This window comes from Garra rufa, chromosome 2, assembly GCF_049309525.1.
Source record: "Garra rufa chromosome 2, GarRuf1.0, whole genome shotgun sequence".
NCBI classification, from domain to species: Eukaryota; Metazoa; Chordata; class Actinopteri; order Cypriniformes; family Cyprinidae; genus Garra; species Garra rufa.
In genome coordinates, this window is record NC_133362.1 from 21,537,819 (window position 1) to 21,548,888 (window position 11,070).

The 11,070-nt window shown below is 36.2% G+C and overlaps 3 protein-coding genes across 3 annotated transcripts in view; 2 read left to right on the forward strand and 1 right to left on the reverse strand.

Annotated features, from left to right (window-relative positions):
- Positions 1 to 2,115: 2,115 nt before the first annotated feature.
- Positions 2,116 to 6,148, forward strand: pgam1a (phosphoglycerate mutase 1a). Its single transcript, XM_073834972.1, has 4 exons — positions 2,116 to 2,387; positions 3,012 to 3,286; positions 3,861 to 4,041; positions 5,650 to 6,148. The coding sequence occupies exons 1-4, from the start codon at positions 2,240 to 2,242 to the stop codon at positions 5,817 to 5,819; spliced, it is 774 nt and encodes a 257-aa protein (XP_073691073.1). The 5' UTR covers positions 2,116 to 2,239; the 3' UTR covers positions 5,820 to 6,148.
- Positions 6,149 to 6,231: 83 nt separating this feature from the next.
- Positions 6,232 to 7,682, reverse strand: mettl18 (methyltransferase 18, RPL3 N3-histidine). The gene is made up of 2 exons (XM_073834970.1): positions 7,534 to 7,682; positions 6,232 to 7,293 (listed from the first exon to the last, which is right to left on the reverse strand). Exons 1-2 carry the CDS (start codon positions 7,633 to 7,635, stop codon positions 6,427 to 6,429), a joined length of 969 nt encoding a protein of 322 aa, XP_073691071.1. The 5' UTR covers positions 7,636 to 7,682; the 3' UTR covers positions 6,232 to 6,426.
- A 703-nt stretch (positions 7,683 to 8,385) lies between these two features.
- zdhhc16a (zDHHC palmitoyltransferase 16a) overlaps positions 8,386 to 11,070 on the forward strand; it is a 9,128-nt gene continuing 6,443 nt past the window's right edge. Inside the window, exons 1-5 of the mRNA XM_073834973.1 lie at positions 8,386 to 8,520; positions 9,691 to 9,927; positions 10,011 to 10,205; positions 10,297 to 10,385; positions 10,508 to 10,536. Coding sequence (XP_073691074.1) covers positions 9,700 to 9,927; positions 10,011 to 10,205; positions 10,297 to 10,385; positions 10,508 to 10,536 — 541 coding nt within the window. The 5' untranslated portion in view covers positions 8,386 to 8,520; positions 9,691 to 9,699. The remainder of the gene's footprint in view (positions 8,521 to 9,690; positions 9,928 to 10,010; positions 10,206 to 10,296; positions 10,386 to 10,507; positions 10,537 to 11,070) is intronic.

Here is an 11,070-nt window from a genome sequence, read left to right on the forward strand (position 1 = left end):
AACCATACAAAAATTACACTAAAACGACAAATAATCAACTGCCGAGAAGAGCTCACGTGCGCCCATTCGTTCTCTCTAGCATCTCTTTTCTCTGCCGCCAGCAGGTGGGGCGTTGACCAGGTTAACGCTCATTTTTTTAATTCTAAAAAGTAATGATTTTTTGTTGTTTTTGTATGATTTGCCGATAGACCAAAGTATGTTGGTGAAATATTAACGATAAATTAGATGTATGCGTCTTTACAGTAAATAGGGATCTGTGACTGTTGATTTGAACCCTATGATTTGAACGTATTAGTGAGGATTTTGCCCGCCAAAACCTTCACAGAGCACGGCCTGGTAGAAAAAAGATCTGCATTATTTTAGAGTAACATAAATTAAGCAAATATAAGGTTGTACAGCCTTAACAGAATTCATGCTATTGTTTTTTAATTAAAATGAACTTTTGCACAAAGCTACACTACCTGTCAAAAGTAGTAAAAAAGTTTGACTGGTAGCAAAACTATAAAAAAAATTTTTTTCATGTTTTTAAATGTTTTCTCTTCTGCTTACTAAGCCTGCATTTATTTCATCCAAAGTACAGCAAAAACAGTACAATTTTGGTGTAGTTTTATTATTTAAATAACTGTTTTCTATTTAAATATATTTAAATAAAATAAAAACATTATACTGACTCCAAGCTTTTGAATGGTATAGTATGTACTGTTACAAAAGCTTTAATTTTCAGACAAATGCTGATCTGTGGATCTTTCTATTCCTCAAAGAATCCTGGAAAAATGTACTCAACTGCTTTAAATATTGATTGTAATAATAATTCTAAATGTTTTATGAACAGCAAATCAGCATATAAGAATGATTTTTAAAGGATCATGTGACACTATAAAGACTGGAGTAATGATGCTAAAAATTTAGCTTTGATCACAGGAATAAATTACATTTTAAAATATGTTCAGATAGAAAGCAGTTATTTTTTAAATAATAAAAATATTTCACAATATTACTGCTTTTGCTGTATTTTGGAGCAAATAAATGCAGGATTGGTGAGCAGAAGAGACTTACAAAAAAAAAACATAAAAAATCTTTTGACTGGTAGTGTAATAGAAACACAGAAGATAAATTTTACAAAAGAAAAGACGAAGTAAAGAAAAAAATGTTAAAACATTAGAAATATTTTTTAAAAAGCCTTCTTATTTTGTTTCCATTAAAATATACTGTATGTTATTTTGTTTCTATCCAGGTATTGGCTGCTGTTTAAGTGTATACTCAGAGTTAGAGTAATGTTCAACAAAAATCTTAAGTATGTAGACTAAAGTAAGCAAGGCAAGGTCTTTAGTTTAATTGAAGGCTCCACTGTGAGAATATTGTTTTTATGGGCAATAACAGTGGAAATATTCATTAGCTTTTTTTGTACAGTAGGCACAGGTATGAGTTCTTACAGAAACTGTGATTTTCAAAAAGAACCAACTCTGAGAGAAATAACCACTGGAATAAAATCACTCATTATGAGAAGATGGAAAACTGCATTTGCCACACAGTTTTCCATCTAACTTACTCATAATGAGTGATTTTGAGTCATTTATGGTCAGATCTGCAGTTAGGTAAATATATTTCGAAAAAAGACCCAAGTTGAAGCCTAAAGATTAATAGTTACTATCAAAATACTTAAGACTAATAGTTACTTTGTATTTGTTAAATTCATACTCTAACAACATCATTCACTCCTGTAGATTTTAAATAAACATGTTCAGTTCATACTTCGCAGAAGCATCCACGCTAAACTCCGCCCACACCTACATAAGTAACTTTTGATTGGCTCTCCAGAACCTCATCTCCAAGATACACCCAATGATCTCTAACGGGAAGTTACAATCCTTCCTTAGTTTAATGATTTATAAATCTGTATATCTCTGGTAGGGTCGATAAACTATAAACGATGAAATATATTATACTCCTTTTTATTCTTGGTAAATATATTGAACCATAAAATCCTACAGGAGGTTTGATATAAAATATGATCAGCGGCGTTACAGGAAGGTCACGGTGTTTTCCATGTCGTGTTTGCAGTTGCACATGGTTGCGAGGCTTTGATTGGTTGAGCCTTGAGATGGGGAGGACTCGGAACGTCATTCATTGCGGACTCGGATGAGAGGAGGGTCTTTTTGACAGTACTCTTTACAACCTGTTCGATCTCAGCGCACGCCGTGCTGTCTTTAGCTGCTACCTTTAGTATTCGTCTCTGTGAATGTCTGAAATGGCTGCATACAAGCTGGTTCTCATTCGCCATGGCGAGAGCTGCTGGAACCAAGAGAATCGCTTCTGTGGCTGGTTCGACGCGGACCTGAGCGAGACAGGGGCTCAGGAGGCAAAGAAAGGCGGTCAAGCTTTAAAAGGTTTGTATAGTATTATATTTTCCAGCGTTGTAAATCTGCCGTTCTAAGTATATCAGAAGATTAGATCTTGATTCGTTTTTGAAAGAACATGTACATTATGTCTAAATTGAATATCACTTTGTCTGCTTTGTCTTATTAATGTTTGCATTGAGCATTTTAGTGGTTTAAATAAATAAGAAAAATTAAACCGGAAAATTAAAATGACTTTCAGAAGACTGTGCATCCCCGGCACAGCCCCTCCTCCGACATGACGCGTGTACGCTCTGAACCAATAAGATGGCGGTTTGCTTTTTTCTGACGGGTTGAGGGCGGGGCCTACTTGATGGCGAACGTGCAACACAGAACGTGATTTTGTTCACGTGTTGAATTTCCCATTCAATAAATTGAATTATTGACGCGATTACAGTTATGCATTTTGTGTATATATTATGAATTATATTTTAAGAATTACGTTTAATATTCTATATTTGTTTTAAGTAAACTGTGTGAAATAAATTTGTATAGTTTTTAATTTCGCATTTGGGATATTAAATGTGTATTAAATAATATTTTAATAATAAGAAAAATATTATGTATTATGTTGAATTCCATCTTCCATATTAAATCTATACTGTGTCTTTGCAGATGCAGGGTTTGAGTTTGACATTTGTTATACCTCGGTGCTGAAGAGGGCCATCCGGACATTATGGATTGTTTTGGACAGTATTGATCAGATGTGGCTACCAGTGCACAGGACCTGGCGCCTGAATGAACGCCATTATGGTGGTCTCACTGGGTTAAACAAGGCCGAGACTGCGGCCAAGCACGGTGAAGCCCAAGTTAAGATCTGGAGGCGATCCTATGACATCCCTCCACCAACTATGGATGAAGATCATGACTTTTACAGCATCATCAGCAAGGTGAGGTCTTCAGCATATTTCATTCGTTATGGTACTATAAACAATTAATCTGTTGCATTCAAATGCATATTTTAGATGTATTTGTTATCATAATTAGTCACGTTATCACCTTAGATTCCATAGATTCTCAAAATATATAAGAAACAACAACTTGTATGTGTATACAAGTTGTGTCTGATAGCTGAAAGGTTGTGCTTAGTTTTGAGCTTTCTGAATGGATGATATTGCCCAATGACAGCATGCCTATCCACTTTTTATTATCTGCATTCTTGAATCGCGTACAGTGAGTTTATAAGTCATTTTAACATGCATTTTCCCAACTCATGAGTCTGAAAACCAATGTCAGTTGCAGCATGTTAATGTTACACATTGGAATTGATGTCCTAGTAGTTAATCAGTGCAAAGACTCAAAGGTTGGAAACTGCTTACAAATGTTGATAACATTCCAGCACTCTGGTTTTCCTATGACCTAGAACAAACAAACATGTCAAGAATTTCTATAAGACTAAATGTTACTAGAACATTTGATTAATGCACTAATTATATGTCTTTGGGATGTCTTGTCTTTCTATAGGACAGGCGTTATGCTGATTTAACTGAGGATCAGCTGCCTTCTTGTGAGAGTCTGAAGGACACTATTGCACGGGCGCTACCTTTCTGGAATGAGGAGATTGTGCCTCAAATTAAGGAGGGAAAGAGAGTGTTGATTGCTGCTCATGGAAACAGTTTGAGAGGCATTGTGAAGCACTTAGAAGGTAATTATCCCACAGTATTGTTTCAATCCCTTATTCAAGGTTCCCCCATCTTTGAACATTTTAAAATGGATAGTTCACCCAAAAATAAAAAATCTGTCATTAATTGTTCACCCTCATGTCATTACAAACCTGTAAGACCTTGTTTCATCTTTAGAAAACAAATTAAGGTATTTTTGATGAAATCCAAGAGCTTTCTGACCCTGCATAGATAGCAACACAACTGACATGTTCAAGGCTCAGAAAGGTAGTAAGGACATTGTTAAAATAGTCCATGTGACATGAGTGGTGAAGCTATGAGAATACTTTTTGCATGGAATGAAAACAAAAATAATGACTTCATTCATTAATTTCTTCTCTTCCGTGTCAGTCTTCAATGCATGTTCATTAGTGTACCACAACGTATGCGTGTGGTGCTGCTGACGCAGGAGCTGGCGTTCTGACGTAGAACATCCGTCATCTCTTAGTTTGTCTGTTTATTGTGGTTTAAATAAGTTTTCAGACATTGCTCAAAACTGTTTTATGTACAGCGTGCGTCTTCTGCTTGTACACAAAGCGCAGTGCATCTGGGTTGTACATTACAACCACATAACATCACACGTATGGTACTCTCCTGATTGCGTGGTGAAGACTGTCACAGAAGAGAAAAAATTGTTGAATAAAGTTGTTCATTTTATTCTTGCAGCTTCATAATAACAAGGTTAAACCACTAATGTCGCATGGACTATTTTATCAATGTCCTTACTACCTTTCTGGGCCTTAAATGGTTGTGTTGCTGTCTATGCAGGGGCAGAACACTAATATCTTAAATTTGTGTTCTGAAGATGAGCAAAAGTCTTAAGGGTTTGGAACAACGTGAGGGTTTAAATTTAAGCCTTAAAAAAATTCTCATTCAAAATTCACTCAATTCACTTCAGTGCTGGAGTAAAGTCTGCAACTTACGGTTCATGCAAACCATTTGTTAATATGGTATTATGAAATTATGTGTAAAAATGATGCATGAAAATCCTTCCTTTTTTCAAACTGGTTGTCGCTTGTCATAGGGTTGTGGGGATGATGAAGCCTATACAGCCATTTCTGGGGCAATAGGCAGGGTTATCATAGTTGATTAATACTATTTTCATTTAGTTAAAGGGTTAGTTCACCCAAAAATGAAAATTCGGTCATTAATTACTCACCCTCATGTCGTTCCAAACCCGTAAGACCTTCATTTATCTTCGAAACACAAATGAAGATATTTTTGATGAAATCCAAGAGCTTTCTGACCCTCCATAGACAGCAAGAGTCCTACCACAGTCAAGGCCCAGAAAGGCACCAAGAACATCAACAAAACAGTCCATGTGTCATCTGTGGTTCAACCAATATTTTATGAAGCTATGATAGTACTTTTTTGACATAAATTTCAGTTTTTGGGTGAACTATCCCTTTAAACTTGACGTACTAAAGTAATTAAAACTGAATAAACTAATAAAAATGATTAGACACATTAAAAACTAATAATAATGCCAAAACCACAAAAAATTCTAAATAAAAATGACTTGTGAGGTCACCCCAAATTATTTAGATTTAATTTCTTCCATAGTCTTACAGTTTGTTTCCTCACACTCACAGGCATGTCTGAGGAGGCCATCATGGAGCTGAATCTGCCCACAGGCATCCCTATTCTTTATGAGCTGGACAAGAACCTGAAGCCCATCAAGCCCATGCAGTTCCTCGGAGATGAGGAAACCGTTCGCAAAGCCATGGAGGCTGTGGCAGCACAGGGCAAAGCCAAGAAATAGAGTATATACTTTTTAATTATACATCAGCACTGAATTACTTTAAACAAGACTCCCATATTTAACATCAACGAGGCAGAGCTCTCTAGAATATATATAAACAAGTTAAAAAATATAGGACCTATATGTAACCAGCTTGAAATGTTAGAATATTGGAATGGTTGTGAGTATTTATTAGTTAAACTGCAAAGGACCACACATTTTTGTTTGGATTTGTCTATGTAATTCATTCATTCCATAATTTACTGTGTCTCCACTTTATTTTGAAGTGTTGTCAATGTGGCATCTTCCAAGTACATTTCTTTTCACATTAAACCAATGTTGAGACTGTCTGTTGGCCTATATGATCCTTTTTGATAAATTGTAGATATGTATGCTGGTACATGTAAACTTATGTCAGTTCTTGTTTAAATGATGGTTTTGCAGTGCTTTATTGCAGATTGAACATTGAGCATTTCACCAAACTCCAATTTTACTGTTTGTGCTCTTGACGTTTTAACATTAGTTATTTACACCAAGCACAATTTTGGATCCCATTTGGCCTAAAAGGAATGGACATCTATTATCTTATGTTTACTTGCACTATACTAGTATAGGCACATTAAACCTATCACTTTTTGAATGTCAAGGATACAACATGTCTCTTGAGGCCTTGTTCCACATCCTTTAAATATCTGATTTGAAAGATGTTATTCTGCTCCACAAACTTCTCAAACAAATGAAGGCCACCTCCTACTCCAAAATAGTGAGATTTGGTTGCCAAATAAACCATACCATTCTCATCAAGCAAGTCACTAAACACGTTATGAAGTGAAGAGTAGTAGTCTGTGTTGTATATGGTTTCTGATGTGAAGATAATGTCATATTTCGGCGATGGGGTTTTCTTTTGCACAAGTCTGAGAAAAGAATTCCAGTCACCTGAGAAGAAACCACAACGATCTACTAATTTCTCAGATGCATTCAGGGCTTTCCTTTTGGGTGGTGGGCTGCTATTTTTCTCTTCATTCTCATCATCTTCTTCACAATTGAGAAACACATTTGGCACTGTTAACTGCTCGATCACAGTGCTGTTATAATCCTGGAAGTCAACTTTGGTGGCTCCTCTCTTCAATGCAAGTATGCCAAGTAGACCTGCTCCACAGCCCAAATCTAACACTCTTTTTCCAGCAAAGGTTTCTCCTTCATCATCAATGTACTCTAGAAGATCATAAGTGCATTCCCATATCTTTAGTCCACCCTCATAGACTCCAGAGATGAGGTCTGAGTTTTGAGTCAGGGTTTTGGCCAGTATCTCCTCACTGTCCTCTCGTTCAGACGCGGTCTTCTCAAACACTGATTCGTTGAGACAGAGAAGGGGAGGCAGGGCACCTATGGTGACGGTTTCAGGAATCCAGTTGTCAATTTTAGACAGAGGATCCAACAAAGGCTGGTGCTCCACAGCATCCTTTATCTTCTCTGAGACGGGTGCACTGGCTTCCTACAAAATAAAAAAAATGTGCCTATGATTTTGAGCCAATCAAAACCTACATTTTGACAAAGTGTAGCTTGAGAAACTGCACAGATTGTTGGTATTGCTCATTTATGCTTTCACATAAAGGAATATAATTTAGTCCTAGAATTTAAAGTGTGATGTACTTTTCAAGTATATTTTAGATCATAAAGTCAGCTGTCTTGCAGCATTAGCCGGTTTTAAAAAGCTAAAGATAAATTCCCTTACCGAGCACTTAAGAGCCACATCTTTTGATTTGTCGTCCTTGTTTTCTTTATCGTTTGTTTCGTCTGTCTGTAAAGGAATATCAAAGTTGAAACTAAATGCCATATCTTGCACTATTTCGACTCGTGTGCCTTAGCACGTGTGAACATCTACTATCGTTGTCCGAGTCCTAATTCTGAATCGTTCTTTCGAATCGGATCTTTTCGATAAATTGATTAAACAGGTTCAGAAATAGGTCCAAACTATTTAAACAGATTTTTATAAAAACACATTATCGGTTAACAGTAAATTATTGTAACAGTGCAAATACAAATTATAATTGTGTTTCAAATAAATGCATGTTTATTATGGGTTCGTTTTTATGGACTGATTTTCTGTAACGAACTGGGAATCAATTCAATTTCACTACATACATTGTAATAGTACAACAGTATAGAAAAAAGAATACGTAATACATACGTAAAATGCTTTTAGAGCAAATTTTAGCAAAGCTGCTAAAATGCTAATACAGCACACGAATATGTTCGGATGTAAAAGAATCACTGATTTGTTTCTTGACCCGTTCCTTTGAAAGGAAGTGCTCGAAAGAACCGAATCGCGAAAATGACTCGAACTTGAATCAAACTTCATTTCCCACAATTCTCTGCTGCAGTTTGGTTTAAATCTTATTAAAGATCGAACTGAAACACGATTAATTCATTAAATACCACATAATATAATGTGATTTTCATTATTACTAATATAAAAATATAGACTATAAAAATATTCCCAGCAAATACGTTAGCTTTCCACGCCTTAAACTCCACTTCCCATAATTCACAGCGTGACAGCTCACATCCCTGAGCGTCAGACAGACAGACAACAGATGAAATCAAAGGGATAGAAACTACTGCTTCCATTTATTTGTCTCCGTCTGTCCCGAAAAAAAAGACGTTTTAGCGGCATCATGAGTTGATTTTTATCGGAGTTTTAGGAGAAGATCTTGGGCAGGTAAGATAACCGACTGTATACATCTCTGCCTCGCTGTGCTCTTTGATGTTTGGATGTTGCTGTTTGAGTCAGTCAGGTCGAGGTATTAAACATCATTGTACCTTTGTTTCATCAGTAAGCGGTATACAGAGACATATATATATATATAATATACATATACGTATATATGTGTATGCATCTATCTGTGTGGGTATTAGATAAACAGATAGTGTATTTCTATACGTATATATTGTAGATATTTTATTTTGACCGATATACTAACTTAACAATATACATGTTTTTCTCTTAATTATAATTTTAGAGGCACAGACTCACAATCTGTCTCTGTGATTATAGTCTATTTATGACGATTTCTATCCAAATCCCACAATGTCTATTGTCCACTAAAAACTATTACATGTTTTTTTTATATGTCTGTCAAAATTACAATGTTATATCATACGGGTGCTGTTCCCTCCACATTCACTGGTGTGATCGGAATGTAGAATGTCCAGATCATAGTGTACATGTGTGAATTTTACAGTGTCTGGGCATGCTGTACTAAGATTAACATTTTTTGAATTCTAACAGGGGACACACCTGTATGATTACTAAATCCATTGTTTTTAAAAACTGGCTTGCCACTGATTTTGTGTTTGGCCTTAGTAAGTTTTTAAATAAATAATTTTTAAAACGTTTCTCTTCATCCCCCAGATCTTTCTTTATGCATGTTTTAATCTAAATTCACATCCAGCGGTTCTTTATGGGGCCCTTTGAAACCTTTCTAGTTAGATTAATGGTTTGATTCCAAATACAGATCCATAGAAAGACACTTTAGTCACTAGCCTAACCATCCCTGTTTTTTTCTTTCCGAAAGTAAACTTAAAAGGGCGGGGTGTTTTAGGTGCATTGTGTCAGTGCAATCATGTAAAGCATGCCGTTTTTTCAAAGAGTAAATTTTGTTAGATAATTCAGAGGTATCAGAAAACGAATCCACGCTTGCATTATTGGTTTGGATCAGTCCGCACCAACTGCTTACGTGGATACTTGGTGAAACTAATTGGCTTACGGGTTCACCATGAGAAGAGTTTTCAGTGAGCAAATTGCAGGCCGTAGGCAGAGGAACTTTCCTGTGCCGGTATACAGGATGTTCGAACAGATTATCTAAAAGATAAAATCTTGTCTTTACAGGGGCTGAACATGCGTCCCTGCTCTACTGTCATGCACCTGCTGCAGCGATGCCTGCGTGGGTGTGGCAGACACAGTCGCAGTCGCATGCCCAGAAGACTGAGGCAGCCTGTGAGCTACATCAAACTGATCTTCAAATCCCTTTATTTTAACTCCCTCACTAACTCTGAAGTGGTGCTGGACTGCGTCCTTGAACCAGTGTTTTGGATTGTAGAGGTTGTCACACGCTGGTTTGGAATGGTAATTACCATCATGTTATGTTTTGTTAGAATGTCTGTTTGTTTCTCTTACACCTTTTGCTTTTTTTCTCTCTCTCTCTCTAGGTTTTTGTATTTTTAGTAGTGGCTCTTACCAGTTCTGTGGTTTTCATCGCTTATTTCTGCCTTCTGCCACTGGTCCTCTATACGTACTCTCCTGGCTGGATGATGTGGCACCTTTGTTATGGGCATTGGAACTTGGTCATGATAGTCTTCCATTACTATAAAGCCACAAACACTCCTCCTGGATATCCTCCAAAGGTTCGGCACTCTTAGATCCAGGAGAGCTGATGGGTGTGTTTAATGTTTGTTAAAAACCTAACAGTTCTTCTTTCTTCACATTGTGTTTCAGATGAAAAATGACGTCCCGTTTGTGTCGTTCTGTAAAAAGTGTGTCATTCCTAAACCAGCGCGAAGTCATCACTGTGGCATCTGTAAAACGTAAGAGAGACACAGTTTTCTTTGTATAAACATCTAACTGGTGACTCAGTGTCAACTGCATTGTATGCTGTTGTTGTAAGAAACTCCCATGTATCTAAACATCTCTGTATCTTTCTCTACAGTTGCATTCTGAAAATGGATCATCATTGCCGTATCCTTTTTAAATCACCATATTGTACATCATCTGGAAAAAGTTTACCCATTTCGTCTTATTTGAAGTGTTTACGCAGTTAAACATTCAGTTTAAAGGAATAGTTAAAACAAAATTACAACTGTGACCCTGGACCACAAAACCTTAAGTAGCTTGGGTATATTTGTAGCAATAGCCAACAATACATTGTATGGGTGCACATTAGGGTTGGGCATCTAAGGTATAATGCCGATCCGATACGCATCTCGATACAAAGTATCCGATCCGATATATTAACGATACATTTGTGACATATTGCGATGCAATACGATACGATTCACACCCATATCACGATACGATGCGATAATTCAGCACTAACTAATTAGATCAAGTTTATGTGATGATGTGAAAGAGGATGCGGTGCCAGTGAATCAGTTTGATTATTTATTAACCAAGTAAAACCAATACTTTTTGATTATGTATATATATATATATATATATATATATATATATATATATATATATATATATATTTATTTATTTTTATATATATAT

What these genes read in the sequence shown, in the direction of transcription:
- pgam1a (XM_073834972.1), top strand. Translation starts at nt 2,240, where the DNA reads ATGTCTGAAATGGCTGCATACAAGCTGGTTCTCATTCGCCATGGCGAG. An exon ending in AGGCGGTCAAGCTTTAAAAG is followed by an intron (nt 2,388 to 3,011) that starts GTTTGTATAGTA and finishes GTGTCTTTGCAG; the next exon opens with ATGCAGGGTTTGAGTTTGAC. An exon ending in TTTACAGCATCATCAGCAAG is followed by an intron (nt 3,287 to 3,860) that starts GTGAGGTCTTCA and finishes GTCTTTCTATAG; the next exon opens with GACAGGCGTTATGCTGATTT.
- mettl18 (XM_073834970.1), bottom strand. Translation starts at nt 7,635, where the DNA reads ATGGCATTTAGTTTCAACTTTGATATTCCTTTACAGACAGACGAAACA. An exon ending in ATGTGGCTCTTAAGTGCTCG is followed by an intron (nt 7,294 to 7,533) that starts GTAAGGGAATTT and finishes TTTATTTTGTAG; the next exon opens with GAAGCCAGTGCACCCGTCTC.